This window comes from Meleagris gallopavo, chromosome 19, assembly GCF_000146605.3.
Source record: "Meleagris gallopavo isolate NT-WF06-2002-E0010 breed Aviagen turkey brand Nicholas breeding stock chromosome 19, Turkey_5.1, whole genome shotgun sequence".
Classification (NCBI taxonomy): domain Eukaryota; kingdom Metazoa; phylum Chordata; class Aves; order Galliformes; family Phasianidae; genus Meleagris; species Meleagris gallopavo.
Window position 1 is genome coordinate 6,999,879 of NC_015029.2, and position 18,120 is coordinate 7,017,998.

At 45.0% G+C, this 18,120-nt stretch overlaps 1 protein-coding gene and 1 long non-coding RNA gene across 3 annotated transcripts in view; one reads left to right on the forward strand and one right to left on the reverse strand.

Moving 5' to 3' along the window:
• The window catches only part of BRD3 (bromodomain containing 3), a 35,360-nt gene that overhangs the window by 13,949 nt on the left and 3,291 nt on the right, over positions 1-18,120 (reverse strand). The window contains 4 exon segments of the mRNA XM_010720983.3: positions 1,615-1,829; positions 2,437-2,584; positions 3,535-3,672; positions 5,770-6,086. Coding sequence (XP_010719285.1) covers positions 1,615-1,829; positions 2,437-2,584; positions 3,535-3,672; positions 5,770-5,970 — 702 coding nt within the window. The 5' untranslated portion in view covers positions 5,971-6,086.
• Positions 1,617-5,762, forward strand: LOC109370488. 2 transcript variants are annotated; one of them, XR_004161672.1, is made up of 4 exons: positions 1,617-1,700; positions 2,482-2,637; positions 2,768-2,905; positions 4,597-5,762. It is a non-coding gene; the product is annotated as an uncharacterized LOC109370488 (long non-coding RNA). The 2 variants fall into 2 exon arrangements; XR_004161671.1 differs by lacking the exon at positions 4,597-5,762 and having other exon boundaries at positions 2,768-3,147.

Here is an 18,120-nt window from a genome sequence, read left to right on the forward strand (position 1 = left end):
TCTGCCTGTCCTCTGACAGAAAACGCGATCATTTCACTGGGATAAGTGGGACTTGTGACTAGAGGCTTCAACGCGCAATTCAGTGACAACATCACGATGTATGACTGCATGTCACCTGAGCCACAGTAACCAGCCATCTGCACATCTCCAACCCAACCCCAAACAGGATGCAAAACACGTAAGCTCTATATATTTCACTGAGATTTAAACTAAGGACTCTTACCTCATGTTTGCCAAAGGAAAGGAGTGCGCCCAGTCGATTACTGCAGCTCAGCTGATGCATGGTGACTTAGTAAGTGTCAGTAACTTAACCACATGTCTGAGTCCCCAGTGGCAGGATCAGGCTATAAGTTCTGAACCAAAGCATATTAATCACCAAAGACCTATGAGCCTTCACTCCCTTTTACTTAGTGAATGTGCTAAGGCAGATTGCTTGTATGGACAAGAGTTAAGAATTTAATGATTTCGTTTCAAGCAAATAAAACACACATCCCACGTTAATTCAAGCTGTTATTGTCCAGTCAGTTCTTTCTTTTGCTCCTATGAAGGAGCAATTCTAGAGGAAACAAAAAAGAAAAAAAGGAAGGAAGGAAAAAAAATAAAATAAAATGGTCCCCAGGGAAATTTAAGGCAAGTCTTAAGTAAATCCCAAGCAGGATTATCTTTGCAGTACATATTTGCATATTTTTGCTTTTGGGTTCATCCTTGAATTTTAAAACTAAAGTGATTCTCAGAAGCAACTTATTTGGTCAGACATTGCATTATGAAACAGGCTTCTGAGGAGGACAGCATAGCTGCGAGATCAGATTTACAACACCCTTAAGTAATTCCCAGTCTGTGAAATAGGGAAAAAAAATTCTGTGGCTCTACTGGCCCATGCAACCTCAAATCAGGAATGCCAATGCTTCTGCACTTAAATTCTTATTTTAGAGAAAAAAAATGTTATCTAACGTATGTTTTTATCTCTTTTTAAAGCAATATACAGCTTGCTAGGAAAATTCCAATTATTTAAAGCAACATTTTCACTTACACGTAAATTAACATAGCAAAACACCATTGACACCTCCCAGAAGGTTACTCAGTAAGGAAGACAAAATTAATGTACCCAAAACCTGCAGGCAACACCAACCTCCTCCAGCTGGAGTGGCAGGCTTGTCTTGAACTGGTTTACAGCAGAGAGAAACACTCCTCGTGCTGGAGTGTGCAAATCTTAAAGGAACAGTCCCAGGAAAAATCACAGATTCAGTTGGAGGGAAAAGATGCTTTGGGTAATAAAGATCAAAATGGGAGAAGTCTCTAACAGCCTTCTGATTCATGGGGCATCAGCACTGGCTAAGGCTGTGGTCAGATAAGAGCTTGTAATTGAGTTGGAGCAATTATAGTCAACACCACCTGAGTTGGGCTGTGGTAAAACTGGCAAAACTTTGCCAAACCCACTCAAACCCAACCAGCAAGCACTCGTCTGAGCACATCCCAAAGGGACAACGATGGCCAGAGAAGCAAGGAGTCAAACGCAAAGAGAAATACTGCACTTAACCAGCAACGAGGGGATGAAATTAAAGCACTGCTTAGCAATACTGCTTCGTGAAGAGGAAGAGGTAGAGTTCTGTTTACCTTGACTACCGGCGGCGTAGGAGGAACCACGGGCATTATTGGAGCAGCAGGAGGAGGGGGAGCAGCGGCAGGTGGGGCAGTGACAGGTGGGACATTAGCAGTGATGGTTGGCACAGGGGTGGCAGCGATGACGGGCGTCTGGGACACGGCTGGAGGGACGCTCTGGAACGGGGCCGGCGGGGAGACAGAAGACACGGCCACTGCTTGCTGTGCTCCTTTCAAAGGACAAAGTGAAAACACACTGTGATGTACCGACGGTTACAAGACACGGGGAACAAAGCGGCAGTGGTGCTGCTGTACCGGGCAGTCAGGGGGTTGGGAAAATTGGTCCTCAATTCGAGGCCACATTGGTCCCCAATTCAAGGGAGAGCACATAGGACACCAAGTGAGATTTGCCTGGTGCTGTTACTCAGGCTCCAGCAAGAACTGGAGAATCAATCACTGACCTAAGGCTTCCTATCGTGAGCTTGAGGCCAGTCCAATGCAAGCACAATGCAGCACACCTGCACACGTCTACCTCCCTCGGCTCTCTTTGCCTTGGTTTCTTCTTTGCATACAGAAAGCAACAGCACTGCCCTCCCCCAGTCATGTGCTGTGCAGATGGATACAACACAGATATTCATACAAACAGAGAGTGGCAGTAAGACAAGATCTGAAACACTGGGCGAACATTATCTAGCCATCTCTCACTCCATTGCTCTGTTAGGCTGCACAACTCCTTTCCCAGACTCCTCACCATCTGCAAAGTCACGCAGCTTGGAACATGGGTCAGACCTTAGCAACAGGCTTGTAACATTTACTGACACCATATCAGGGAAATACCTGCACTCTGTGTGCCCACTGATGGTTTACGACCTTTGCCTTTAGGAACTGGGGGTAATAATTCGACTTCCTCCTGAGGCATCTGAGCAACCTTCTGCAGAAATATCTTCTCAAGGGCTTGGGCCATAAGGACGATGTCATCTGTGGGCTGCAGGAAGAAGACAAGCCTGAGCTGTGTCATCCACACATCAGAAGGAAAAGGTACAAGATCACACTCTGAAATCCCCAATGATGCCGCCATTCAAATAAATGATGGCATCCAACTCCCCGACAATAAACAGATTAGCTCTTTTCTCTCCTTGCATGCAACTCTCCTGCTCTTCTAATCCAGTCCAGAATGTAAGAATCACAGCCTTTAAATGCACTGCATCCAGAGAACATCAGGACTTCCAGCAGAAGCCCGATAACTAGCATCAGTGTGGAAGCAGAAAACTGGAACAGATGAGCCATCCTCCCTGCTTGCCAACAGGTCCCAGAGAAAAGTGTAAACATATAGCCTGTGGTTCAAACTAATTAACTTGTTTATTTCAACCTGCTTTCCAACATGGGTCAGTGATGACAAACCATTGCAACAAAGAATACCAGCTTTTAACAACCTAACGAAGTAGCAAGTAAGACAAATCCAAAACATTAATAGGCAGTTCAAAGATGTATAAGTATGAATGAGATACAGCAGAGGACAGAGTTATGCAGCTTACTGAATTGCTCTCTGCAGGAGACACTGTTTACTGCTAAACAACCAGTGCAACACAGCATTAATAGCCCACAAAACACCTGCAGAGTATTACACAAACTTCAGCTCATCCTGAAGAACTCCTAAATGAAAATAAAAGGAATCAAAACTTGCTATGCAACTCCAAAACAGAAATATATAATTATAAGGCACATTAGCCATTTTAACTACAGCAAGGGAAAAAAGATAAGGCAGAAAGACAGCTCTGTGCATTTCAAGTAATGCAGTTCCAACTGGTAGCATCTTGAATCCTTGCGAGGAGGGCCTGCAGCACAGAAGAGATGCCCTGTTTAAAACTTGTGCTGTAACAACTGTGTTTTTTTCCTAGGCAGTGCCCCAGCTAGGTGCTTGTCTAGGCTTTTTACCTTGTTATAAATATAACAATTTGTAAACATGGTGTTGAAATCCTGCATACATTCACTGGCACTCCAGTAATAGTTATGTTCCAGGCGTTTCTTGATAGTGCCCATGTCCATGGGGTTTTTTATTATTTTGTGATAATCCTGTTGGAAAAACAGGAAAGATGTTACATCTCCTGACATGAGAAAAAAAAAAAATGCACTCACATCTCACTCTACTCCCAGTATTCTCCTCATACCCCCTCCCAAAAACAAACATCCCCATATTTTTGTGCAAAATGCAAATACCATTTTTACTTCTATTTTCTAATTCATAGCCTATCATTATTATGAACTTAATTAGAAAGCATCAGAACCCCCTCTATAACAGCCAGCTTTTCCTAGCTCCCCCTGTACATGCTCTAACACACACACACAAATGTGTCCTACTTGGACACGACCAGCTTTGTACAAGGACAGCTGGACAGGGAAGGCAGTAACAGCAGTATGTAGAAGAAAACATGCTTTCTGAGCAGCTCTCCCTTAAGCTGTTTGCAGCCTCAATACCCCTTAGTGAGGCTGTAGATGGTGTTCCAGATGATGAAGGCTGGCACACTGCACAGCCAGCTATCACCACAGTGATGCAATTCACACTCACACAGGAGCAGAAGCCGGGGCAGCAGGGATAGCACTAACTTTGGCTGGCTGTTCAGTTTAACTGGGGACTGGTAGCAATTTGGGAAACAGCATTTCTGCCTGCCTTACTATAAGACTGTCTTTTGACACTCAGCACTTACAGAAGTTTATCAGTGGCAGCACTGGCTAAGACTGCACTAAAATTTCCAGCGACTCTCTTGAAATGGTCTCCAAAGGATTCCATGCGTTAACCTAGTTTCTCTCTGGGCTGGACTCAAGCGTTTGTAGAGGCTGTGATTAGTCTGGAGACACTGTAGGCACGCAAGGTTATATGCTGTAATTTTCTCATTCCGAAGCGAGGCAGCAGTGCCTCTCGCTGCATGTGAACATGAAGCCACACACAGCCCCTGGCCACTCACAGGCACAACCTGAGAAACCACTTTTTTTTTCCAGGCAAGGCACACTAGGACAGAAAAGGCAATCCTGCTGGTTACTGGGCTTGTGCAGATCTGATTTAGACCACACGTGAAAAACAATTACTCTTCCAACTGACTCCTCCTTCCAATTCTCTGGTAAGCTGCCCTAAAACCACTTCAAAACACCTCGCTGAGAAACAAAATCCACAAAAAGATGACACAAAAGAGCAAAGACCTGGTGAAATCTTACACACGTGTTAAGTGTTTCACTCTTTTGCCAAGCACTTTAAATAGTGCTACCCATCATCAGGATTACCGAGTTCAGAAGACTCCTGACCCGGTCCACAAAATTAGGTCATAACCTCATGTAACTAGAGCTCTGCAGATTTCACATCCCAGAGCCTTGCTCCCTTGAATGCTACATGCAATCCTCCTGTTCAAAGCAGTCAGAGTAAATTTGCAATGGCCTGCCTGGAGGGACGGACAGCAGGGCAGCTGGGGGGCCTGTGTTTGATTTGACAGGTGGGAAGGGGCTTGCCTCCACTGCTGAGATTTTTACATCCACAGGACCACTTTGAAGAGGTAAATGTTGAGTGGTTCTGTTCACTGGAAGAAAGCTTATCAGAAAACTTTGTTCATTCATGAATAACCTGGCTGTCTCGTACTCTCTGATCTGACAGAGACAGGATATACATAATCAAGTCCAGGAGGCAAACAGATAAATGCAAATGTTCTGTTATCTGTGCCTCCAGTATGGCATTTGAAGCTATTTTGCTTCAAAGTATTAGCATCTCCCTCAACACTGAAGTCAACAGCAAATTGAGGAAAGTCTAGAGGAAGCACTAATGACACTGAGCCCAGTCAAACGCACTGCAGAGAATGGACTTTCAGTCTGTCACTCAGACCGGACAGAAGTGGGACAAGGAGTGAGAGGATGTAAGTGCAGGTAAGCCACAGGTGAAGCACTGTGCTTCAGTTACTGTAAGGCAGCTTGCCTGTGCATTGTTCTCCTCCCTCACTAAGTGAAAGAGTGGTTTTCTCCTTCAGAGACCTGCACCTCTCCAGCTCTGAAAAACAATCTTTAAGTTGGGTGAGTCTGAGACTATTCAAGGTAATCACCAAAAGCAACCTGAACCAACGATCAGAAAACTGATCTAATTAACACACAGCTTTCCAAGAACACAGTACAGAGAAGATGACGGATACGTACCGGTAAATTCAATTTAATTGCGTCAACAGGTTGGTAGAAAGGCCAAGCAAACTGATGTTTCCATAAGGTCTTTACAACAACATTTTGCATATATTGCAATTGGTTGGTCTTCCGGCCAGGCTTATTAGGATTAGTGACCTCCGGAGGTGGTGGATTCACAGGGCCCTGAGGAGCCTGAATTGCTGAAGTGACTGTCGACATTTTCCTGCTCGTGCTCTCACTCGCTGTCACAGCAGCAGCAGCTGGGAGATCCTCCTTCTTCCTTTATGCTCCCTGAATGGGACTGACATCCCATTTCCAGGGTCCAACCATGCAACCTAAAGCAAATGAGGGGAAGAGGACAACTTTTAAATGTTGATATTTATTTGAAGTAGGCATGTCCAAACACTGCCAATAGTAGAAATGCCTCAACTCAGGTTATTTACCCTATCTGCTTCATTTTCCATAACAAACTTAGTTACCTTGATGATGAACATAGCTCAAGACACGATAGAGAGCGGGAACAGCAATTCCCAAATTCAAAGCCTGCACGAAGCCAGTGAGCTTTACCTAGTTCAGAGAGCATCTTTGTGCAGGAACACAGGGTAGCATAAGAACACAGCTGGGATGTAATGCAGAGACTCCCATGAATGTGCTGACTCAAGCTAGTAAATCCATAGCAGCAGCTCTGGGTAAACACAGCCGTGCTGCCTCTAGAGCCATGCTGCTGGCACTGAGCCTGCTTGCACATCCCCATGCTGGTGCAGTGGTGAGTCTGACATCTCAGAATCAAGAGCTGGCAGCTACAGCTGTCAGAGGATCCCCTTCAAGAGAAGAGAACGGACCTGCAGAGAGTGCTAGGATCAGCTGCAAAATGAAAGGAGTCACCAGAAACATCCTAACTGGAAGTTATCTGCACACTGAATAGCAAATGCCTTAACTACACCTATTACTGCAGCCCCTTGTCTGGGCCCCAGTTTTATATGGAATTCTCAAGATACAGGCTCAATGTAAATCATTAGTATTATACTTAAATTGTTCCCCATGGCTTGGCTGAAAGAGCAGAGTCATGCACACATATGAAATATGGAAGAATACACAAATTGCATTACTTTATTCTATTTTTTCCTAGCAAACTCCAGGGGAAAAAAAAAAATGGTCGGTCTAGTATCACTGCCTCTTGTACACCATATGGTAAACAGCTCTGCTGTGTCATCTTCCATAAACATTCGATATTTCAATTCACATCAGAACTGCAGCTACCCTTCTTCTGGCAAACAGACCACAACCACTTTCTAGAGGCAAATTATTTGAAATATGCTCAGAAAACCACAGATACACTCTCACTGACATATGCTTCTTTCTCACACAGAGATGTGAACTGAGATGGGAACTGCAGTAATACAGAAAGAAGGAGAGCACACTAAGACATCCTAGAAAAATAACTCTTCCTCGATACAATCCTAATCATCCCTGCTAAATACCTGCACTAAATATAGAACATCACCTTACCCTTTGAGTCACTGATTAGATGACAGCAAGAAATAAACAGGTACCTAATTTAGGGGAATCTTACAAAAATAGATGTGTACAAACAAACAGATCTACAACAGAGAGGGATATTGATGTGCCCATCTTCGCAGGCTTGTCCAAGCAGCAGAGCTGTCTGCACTCAGGTACCCAACAGCTCTGTAACCAGGAGAGCACTCTGGAACCTGGCAGCTCTGTGATGCAGGGACTGCTTCTCTGGGTGCCCAGCAGCTGCAGGCACCCTTTTAACCCTTGTTCCATCAGATTCCTTATTGTTTGCAGGGGAAGCTGCCCTGATGTCAGATCGTTCCTTTTTAGTTTCAACATAACACTTAAAGAAGCAAAAAAAAAAAACAAAACAAAACAAAGCAGGATTAGGAGAAATCTGAAGTGCAAATGCTTTGGAAATATCCCACTTCCTAACAGAGTGTATGACAACGAATTCAGATAGGCAATGGCTTTCCATGAGACATCTCCTAGCTGTCAGACCTCACTTATTAAATGAGGAAAGGCATGACATGCCCACCTTCTCATACAAATCATCCCATGTGTCACTTTAAATGGACTCACCCATTAAAAAAAAAAAAAGGAACGAATGAATTTCCTACCATTACAGGTAGAGTTAAAAACAAACAGCTCTGCTCTAAGCACTCCAGCATCTTTATAGTCTGCATTAGCATCAATAGTGATTTAAACTCCAAGAGAGCCCAGTTACGAACCAGAGCAGCAGTGCACAAAGTACTGCATAGACCTGGAAAGAGGATTGCCAAAACCACTCTCTGCACAGACATCACTTGCATCTTCCAGTGAGGGTCTAAGATCGGGCTTTTTAGCCCTGGAGTAATAACTTAAGTTTAAATTAAGTTAATTTAATTAACTTACCCTTTTCTACAGACCTTTAGTGTTCAAGTGACAGAAGCTGTTCTTGGCTTTTCTGGCTGCACAACTACACCTTTAATATTACAGATTTGAAGTACAACCTCTTGCTACCACAAATGAAGAGCATACACTGCTTCCATACTGCGTATTTCTCCTTATTCTTATCCATCTCAGTTAGAGATGATAATTAAAAGCAAAACTCAAACCCTCCAACAAATACTGCTTCTCTGGAGTTCTCAAGCCTGTCCTTTTCTGTTGAGCTGCAATCTCAGCTGCCGGGTTTAGCTTGTCCTTCAGCCAAACCAGTCACCAGAAAACACAGCTAGGTTGGAAGGTTGGTTTTCTGTTTGTTTTCAAACTTTTATTTCGTCGAGTTGCTTGCATTGGTCAGTCAGTGCAGAGACAGTCAGCATGAAAAAAACAAAACAAAACAAAAACACAAGAATAATTCCCTGTCCTAGTAGGATAACGTATTTCTCAGCTGATGCAGCCCACAGGCTGTCTGCAGTGGTGGAGACTATTTTAAAAGCAGCCATAAAGCCCCACGAAATGCACACTGTGCCAGTAAGCCTGCTGCTCCAGCTAACGGCTCTGCCACTTCCTTTGGCAACGCAGAACATTTAATGGATGGCTCATTCCCTTGCTGCTGTTCCCGCAGCACAGGGTACTATTTGTTTTGATTACAAAATTAGAAGGTAGCAAGCTTTATGTTATCATGCGAGCCTGACAACTCTTTATGTCATATAATATTTCTGCACGGTTACTTGGACACTGACCAAAACCTGGAGTGATTCCAGCCCAGCCAGAAGCAGTGACACATCCTCCCACCAGGGAAGATTATCAAGTTGAAGAGATGTTCCTTGACCTCATCTTTATCTACACATCATTGTTTACATTTTGGTGGCACAGAGGCCGTGCAGATCAGGGCCCCCAGCACTCAGCAGACCTGCAGTGAGACCCTGCTCCCACCTCGAGGAGCTGCAGTGACGAGGGCTGCAGCGGAGCCCCAAAGCACAGGTTGCAGGTTTTGTCAGCCGGCTGCTCAGAGAAACATCATTGGCGTGGAAGGCAGAACCAGAGGCTTCATGAAGGCAGGAGGGAGGCAGGATCACGATCAAGCAGCCGGCAGTGGGAGCAGGCGCTGCTCTCTGCAGCTCCAAGCATCGCTCCCCACCCAGGCTCTGTGCAGCAACCAGAGCAGATGCTTGCTCCCTTTCCCCAGGCAGCAGCAATAGCTGAAAAGTTGGTCAGATTTGCCACCATATGCTATTCTCTATCTCAAAGAAGCAGCAGGCACATGCTCGTGTTGCCCAGGCTTTCTTCCAGCCGTGGGAGAGCTTTAGCACACTCCTACTACTTCTGAGGTGCAGAAATTAGAAATTAGTGTTCTGGGAAAGATTGCCAGCAGATCAGATTCCCACAAACACAAGTTCCAAGAGAGACACATACAAGGTATTTGGTAATAAAACATGTACCAGGCAGTGAGCAGAACTGCCTTTCTGGCCTTTCCTGAGTAGCCTAATGGAAGAGTAAGATTCCTTTTCTTGCTGCCACTGTGATTACATATACATTACTCAGTGCACGAGCCACTTTAGCAGGAAGATGTTGGATGGCAGAGAACTGAAAGTACAGAGCATTAAATTTTAACAGCAGCCAGACAACGTTTAGAAGAGGCAGGATGTGAATTTGGTTTACTTGAGAGCCCAGAAATCACATGGGGGTAAATGAAACACCACCCAAGAACTGGGAACTTTTATCTCAAGTGCCTGGTGGCAATCATGTTCCCACCCAGAAGTCTCTTTTTCCTTTTTAAAGGTAGTAAATTCCACTATCTTTAAAATAAGTGATCTCAAGAAAGGAAATGCAGGTATAGAGGCTTACTGGGTTGACTCCAAGCCTTACTATTACTACACAGTCCAAAGAGTCCCTAAAGCAACCAAGTTTCAGATCCAGGCAGCTTTGTAGTCCCACAAATGACTGTCATTGATTTTGAAGACAATTGTATCACCACTCATTGTAGTATATAAACTGCATGGCCCAAAAAGCCTACCTGTCAGAACAGATCAGATTGTGAAGTCATCTGCAGCCATTTCGTGTCTATGGCTTTAGAAAGCAGGAATTCACCACCACTCCTCCAGGCTGCCCAAAAAAAACCAGAGCTGGTGCGTGCCCTCTTCTTCCTCCCACTCTGCTTTCCTTCACAGCCCTGTCTAGGAATCGAGCTCCAGGCAGCTTTCACTGCCTACTAACTCCATGTCAGCAGGGATGTTCTCTTTGAAAGCAGAGGGATCTGCAATCTGAGACCAAGACTTGAGGGCAGACAAGCTGCTTTATCAGCCAACGCTTCCTTGGCAGACACATGCTTGCTACACACAGCGTGCCACCCCTTCAGGACTGGGGATGAAGTATTTGCATCTGGCCTCAATGCAGGAAATGGGAATTTGGCTTGCGTGCTCCTATAGAACACTGCAGCTATCCAGCCATCCCTGTTATCTCCTATATTGCTAATTCCACATATCAAAGATCGGGGTTTTTTTGTATACCATTTTGAGCACAGCCCCAGTAACATCCTGAGACTCAAAGATGGAACTGCACCCTTAACTCACCTCTGTGTGAGGGAGGGAGAAGGAACAGCAGATCAACTCAGTTCCTTAGCTTTTAGTTAGTTTAACGCTCATCAGATTACACAGATGGATTTCCCACCCTTGGTCTCTCCTTGGCTGCTACAAGAGCAGGTGCTTCCTCAGCCAGGAGCCTGTCCATTCCCAACCAGTAGATAAGAGTTAGCCAGAGCTGTAACTGGCAGCTTCAAAGGCTTTCAGCTCAGCACACCCCACAAACAGGGTTACTATAAGATGGCTTACATCATGCTTGAAAATCAGGGGAACCCAAGAGTTACTTTATCCTGACTAAGAACCTACTGTGGTCTACAAGCACTTTGCTGGATACCCCAAATAAAACGATGGCCCTTCTGATAATTACAGGCTGAAGCATTTCTCCCCACTGAGCTGCTAATGACACAGAAAGCACCTTCTAATTGAGTCTAGGAAGAATTCAGATGCACGTCATCTACCTTCAACACAAACCACACAGGGCTCAACTGCCTTCTAAAGGCTGCAGTTTCAACTGCAGGTGAATGTTTCACAGTACAAGAAGTTTATTCTCGTAGCTCTGAATTTGCCTTTGAAAAGAGCTTAGACACCTGCTTCTGCAATGGGTTACGTGTGGTTCATCTTGCTTTGGAGCAGGGTAAGGACAGAATGACCTTTGGACATTTCTTCCACTATTTCTTGCGGTTCCCCAAAAACACGGAGACAAATTTCAATTCAGCCATACGTCAGTTTTGCAGATGTTGAGTCATGCAGTTTTGCTAACAAGGCTACAGTGGGAGACAAAGTGTCAGACAGTTCAAAGAGTTCACTGAGTATTGGGTATCCGACTGGGGGATTCCACCCCCTTTGAGATCTCACTCTGGAGGGAAATTTCTGAAAAAAAGCAAACTGCACTTGCCAAAATTTTGTAGGGGGATCGTAGGGGTTACTGCAGTCCTCCAAAAGCCTATGGGCAGTAGAAGTCCTGCAGCCTTGGACACCAGGCAAAAACCAAGTGGTGGCACACAGCCACATACCACGCAAGCTCCCAGCACATTAGCAGCACGATGGAGAGGGTCTGGGGAGGCTGAAGGCACACTGGAAGCATGGTATAAACAACAGCACAGACAGCAAACATCTCAGCATCTCTGTGGATTCAGTAACCACTTCAAGTCTCATCCTGCACAGCACTAAGCAACTCTCCCCTTTACTACGCTGCATGGTTTCTGTGGTTCCACACCACTCTGTTGATGGGTTTTGCAGATTTATCACCTAGAAGAGAGAACTAATTGCCCATCAAAATAAACCTCTAAGGAAGGTTTGGGCAAAGACACAAACTCAGGCTATGCAGAGGTTTGGGTCCCTCTCCCTTGAGCTGTCTGTTAGGAAGAGATGCAATGACAAAGGTGGTTAAGCGCTACCTGGAGTTGGAAAGTCTGTTCAGAAGGAGATTTGTGGGCACTCCCACTGTCAGGGCTGATAGTTCGTCTAGACAACACTGCCCAGACCTGAAGATACATCTTCATTACAGGACGGCAGCAGAACAATTCCCACTGTACAACCGTAAGGTGTACAACGTTATGGAGGCTTTGGTGTCTCATCTTAATTCCTAAAACACCGCCCTAAGAAGTTGGATCCCAGTCAAGGGAAGGAAGGAACCCCCATGTTCACACAAATACCGAGTTTGGTAGTCAAAAGACTACAGACCTGGTCACAACTTCTAAGCACTGGACAATCCTGCAAATTCAGAGCCAGCACAAAAGCTGTTTGCTGCATCCTTCTCTTGATGTTCCAGATATGAATTATCACTTTAAACTTCACAGATGGACAGAATCTACTGTTCCACCTCTATTCATGTTTGCTTTTGCATTTAATTCCCTGCCTTACAATCAATCAGAACGACAAATCCACTTGCTCGCTTGGGTTTGAACTGCAGTCACCCTCTATTAACAGCCTTCACACCAGAACTCCCAACTGCCTTGCAAGTGTCACAACTTGGCAAGACACAGTGGTCAAAGGGAAAAAAATAAATAAATCAGGGTGCAGGTCAGCATCAGCCTCCTTCCCCATCTGCACCACATCCCTTCCCTGCAAAGCTCTGTCTCCTAACTCCTCCTGCTCATCTATTACTCTACAGCCAAACTTCTCCAAAGAGTGATTTATCCTATGAATGAGACTACTGCAGATTCACCCTGTGACTCCAGAAATAAGCTATGCCAATTTCAGGTTAGTGAACCATTTTTTCAGCTGTATTATTTAAAAAATAACAACACTCTGTCACCAATCCAAGCTTCAAATGATACAGACATAATAGAGACAGATGTACGCCCATTAAAGCTTAACATGGCAACACCCACAAAGGCTTCAGAACTCTTAACGGGATTACAGTGTGTGTACACTCACACAGGATCCTCTTTTTCTGCTTTTTAAAGGATGAGATCTGCAGTTAAACAGTTGTGTTCTGAGAAGGAGTCTGCCCTTCCCCCTTTTTAATCAGCACATGGAGCTCTGCGTACCTTGGGTATGAAAATAAAAACTTATTCAGTTCAGTTTGACTCAGCATACTGGGAATCAATTCTACAAAATCTTTCCACAACAGGTTGTGTCATGATTGCTTCTTTTTCTGCTTTTTCATGTCCAAAGACAGATTATTGGACACAAAACATCTTAAAGGGGGGAAAAAAAGCAAGAGTAAATCCTTCCCCCTTGGCGGAGCATCTCAGAGTTTCTGCTATACCTGCAAGCAATTACAAAAAAGAAGCTAGAAATCAGGATGTTGATATTCAAGCTCAGTCCTTGACTCCCCACTCTGTGGGTTTTTCAGTTCCCCACTTGCAAAATTAGGATACAAATACTTCCCCTATCATTCACTAACAACGCCATTAGTCTCTTTATGTAGCCCATAGAACATCAGTTCCTAATGCTGCATGACAACACACCCGCACCACCACCACCACTTACCATGTTACACATGTTATCCTCAGGGGTACCTCCAAGCCAACACCTTCAGAGAAGACAGACTTTAGCAAACAGACACAGATTGGTACACTAACTCATTACAGGCGTTTCACAGCACACAGCATAACCATCTAAGAGATTCATTAGAGAAAAATACCTTCTTTCATCAGCAGACCTCTCTTGTGCACATACTATGCCCCAGTGCAGCCTTCTATTCATTTTTTAAAACTCATTTTTATACTATATTTAGAGCAGATTTGTTTTAGGACATACAACGTTGAAAGTGGAGTAAGCACGGATCAGCTGCTGCTGGTTTCAAACGTGCTGTGAGTTGTGTACCACAACTTTCCCAAGCAGATGAGGTCTGTCTAAAGCAGTATATGACACTCGAGTGGCTTTGAGGCGAAGGACAACGAAGTGAAATGGATGAAATTACTATGACATAAAATTACTACTTGTTAGCTGAGCCACAGTAATGTTACACTTGGTAATGGGGCAGAGCAAGTACACCCACCCACCAAGTTAATTACTGCAGGTTGACAGATGAGCAGTAATGTATCACGCTGCTGCAGCCCTCCTATTTATGACCAGCGTTCACCCCCTACCAACGTTCCCTTAGACAGGTTGCACCGACTTAGCTTTATCTGTTTCCATACCATTTTAAGCACCTCGTCCTAACAAACACATCGTGATAATGCGGTATTAACTCAAAGTAAATACGTGCAAACAAGTGCAAAAGAGCCCAGGTGGTCTATTTCATGTGAAAGGTGCCTCACTGCTTTTGCTAAGGTTGGATAGATCGTAAATTTGCCCAGCTATGCAAGGAAGCTGCAGGTCAGCTCGGGTGTGATCAAGTGTGCTAGCTAAGCTGCTGTCACTCCTCAAAAGGACATAAGGCAGTTTCAACTGCTTGCATTTATGCATCTCATTTAAACTCCCAAGCAGTCAGCAAAAAAAGGGAGGGGGAAATGTATTCTGAATTCTATTATCCCTGCCTATGCAGGGAGCTATGCACTACTAGGAACAGGAAGGTGCCCCCCCGCCTGCCAGCCCCTCTCTGCTCAATGGGGAAAGGAACAGGGCTCTCTCCACTGACGGCTCAGGGAGCTGTGCTCTTGGCACACTTGCTCACCTCTAACACAGTTCAGACAAGCACTCCAGCAAAAACCTGGGGGAGCAGACCCTCTTTCACACAGCAACTTGAAGAGCTGCACTTTACAGCCGTTTCACAGATCGTAAGCAGAACTATAAACACCAGAAGGCAAGGCTTTCCAGTAAGAGCGAGCTTTCTCTCTTATACCCACAAACAACTCTGGTGCCTATTGCATAGAACAAATGTATTTTCAGCAGACCAGTTTCCATACTGCCCTCTGCACAGCAGAGCTCCCAAACCAGCCTTGGTAAGGAAGATGTCTGCATTCCAAGTCCCCTATCAGCAAACTAGCACAGCACTGCAAGCTTCCCACTTGCTTATAGTCATCTGTTGGCCAGTGCAGTTCTAAAAAACAGATTTTCTCTTGGCATGGTCACCTTGGAGAATTGTGAGAAGTGTGATTCCCTCCAGGCACCTCCCATGGTTTTACACAAGCATAAAAAGACAAAGTTACACAAGGAAAAGTGTGCCTTTGTTCCAGCACTGCCGGGGTTTGGTTACAACAGGTCGAGTCAGTCACACAAAGTGCATCCTTGCTGGTGTGACTGTGTCAGGGAGCACCCTGCAAGACTTATCAGTGCAGCTGCATCGGTGAAGTGCTGTGAGTTTAAACTTCAGAAGTAGAACGAGCTCTCAAAGCCAGGAAGGAAAACTGCGATGTGTCTGTCTCTGCCTCTTCTTCTTTTAGATGGGGAAAAAAAAGATTTGAAGGAAAGATGAGCAAACAAGGTTATTTCCACACCAGACCTGCATCAGCTAGGACTGAATCTAAATCTCAAAGCTGGAAGATAAATAAACTCGGGAATCATTTCAGTCAGTTCATGCTGTTCCAGGTTGGTTCCCATTTCATGGAACTTTCACCTCTTTTTCTTTGTTCCACCTGTTGCAATGCTGGCGGAGGGGAAAATGCCAAGTCCTGGTCCCAGCAAAGGACTCAGATACACAAACCTTCCTTTCTGCCCAGGTTATCCGTGTTGCCGAAATACATCCAGACAGGATGGTGTCTTCTTATCAGACTCAGGCTAGAAAGAGAATGAGGCCCAGCAAGGTGTGAAAGGGATCCAAAAAAAGCGAGTGTTTCTTCACTTGGTGCCTTATCAGCAAGGCTGGGGGAAGGAACAAGAGCTAAGAGAAAAAGCAGCCTTAGCAGCACATTACAGTGAATTTCCATACTGTTCTCCAAAAGAATTTAAATCCTTTCCTTTTCACGTTGGCTTTAGCAGCAAGTGGGTTAAAGAGTACTTCCTCCCTTTCAAAGCAGTGTTAGTGTGCCCCAAAGAAAGTTGCTCATCTCTGACAAGCACTAATGACTGACAAAAACCCAGCAACATCACAGTAAGACACTGTGGAATGAAAAGCTTGAGATGCACACATCCTTCCAAAATGTCCTGACAGCTCACTGAGCAGCACAGCAAACAATGGCTCCTTCCTAATTCCCAGAACTCTATTGCTTGCAGTGGTGTTCTGGGCTATTACTGGAGAATAATGTGGTAATTTAAAAAAAAAAACAAACAAAAACACCAACAAAACCAACACAACAAAACATGCAGTTCATGGTAATAATGATTGGGAAACTCACTGCAGATTAATGAATTTTGTAAATTAGCAAGAGAAAGAGCAACTGGGATTAAAGAGAAACAAACAGCAATGCTGAGAGTCAAAATGCTCTTTGTTTAGGTTAAGTGCAGCTCTGCCTATACTGAAATCACCTGATAGCTTACCAAAGCCGACAGAGTAATATATTTTGTCAAAGTAATTAAGCCTTTGAAACACGAGCCCCCACTACATCACTCAGCTGCTGCTGGGGAGAGGGATTTGACTTGGAGTTGTTTGTGCTGTCAGTGAGCTCCCAGATGACTCCGGGGGAAGGAGCGGGGCTCCGGGAAGCAGCCAGCCCCAGAGCTGCAGGCCAGGAGAGGGGCTGCAGACACCTCGGTACTGCTCCCACTGGCATTAGGGGGCTGAAGGATGACATCACAAACAGCTCCTAGCTCAGGAAGGCAGCATTTGGCTAGATTCTTAATGGTGATTTAAGTCATTGCTCCTGATGTAATTACAGCAACCCAAGGAAACTCCAGTTCTGAAGCCCACCGAAACGCACTGCACTTGCAGACGCCAACCAAACCAGCATTTGCTGAAAGTGCTAAAGTGTCAGAATTATTTCCAGCAGCAACAAAGCTTAGTTTTTATTTATGACCAATGCGGCTCAGACACCAAAGTCAGTTTGAGAACAAACCTCAGCTATTTCACACGCGTTCTATTTGTAGGTGCATTCTCAACTTCAACTCCGCAGGCACAGGTCACTGCAACGATCCTTCAGTTGGGATAACTTGAGCACCCAGTGCTATGCAAATAGAGCTTAAAGACAATATTGCAATCAAGCTGATGCTGAATGTTGAATAACACCATTAACCTCCATTCAACTGTTTTACTAAGCGTGGTCCTGAAGCACTAGTGTGTATTTTTAACCAGCAAGGAGTAAAGGGAAAGAAAACACAAGCTTAGCATTTTTCCTTCAGAAAAGGAAAGCTGGGAGGCCAGAAGTTACACTGTTTCAGAACTCCCTAAACTTCAGCTAACAAAACGGCAGCAGGCAGCACTCTGCACACACAGCACACCCGAGCTGCTGGGAGCTGCAAGCAATACACATCGTGGGTTGGTGCTTGTAGTGCAAGCAGATTGCAGTGGGGATTTCTTGCCCACCCCACACTTCTCACTGTGCAGCCATACAGCAGCCAGGGTCCTCTCTAATACCTCCACTTGAGCAAATGGGGGACAAGGTTTTGGTGTTAATCCCAACTCCTCAGTTTAGAGATACCCCCTTAGCACACTCACACACACCGAACACGTTCAAAGCACTTACAAGCCTACAAAAACGCACTTTCTATTCCCAGCAAGCAACAGCAGGTGTGCTCTGCTATTTGCATTACCCCCCAACCTACTGTTTACCAACGTGGAGCAACTTACACACACGATTTATAAACATCGCAAGTATTAGCGAAGCCCGTCTGTTTGCTTATCCGAAAAAAAAGTTTATTTCAGCAACTTCTGCTTTCTGCAGACAGCAAGAGAAGAGCTATGCCAGCGCACCCAGCGCCTGCTGGCACTCGGAGGGACCCTGCAGGGCTCAGCCTCACAGCTTAGAGACGCTCGGAGATCCGCGACCTGAACACTGCAGCTTTGTCTGAAAGTGAAACCAAGCAGCCTACAAACAACGCTCTATCAGCGGCGCCCAGAGAGGTGCAAAAGCTAACGAGCAGA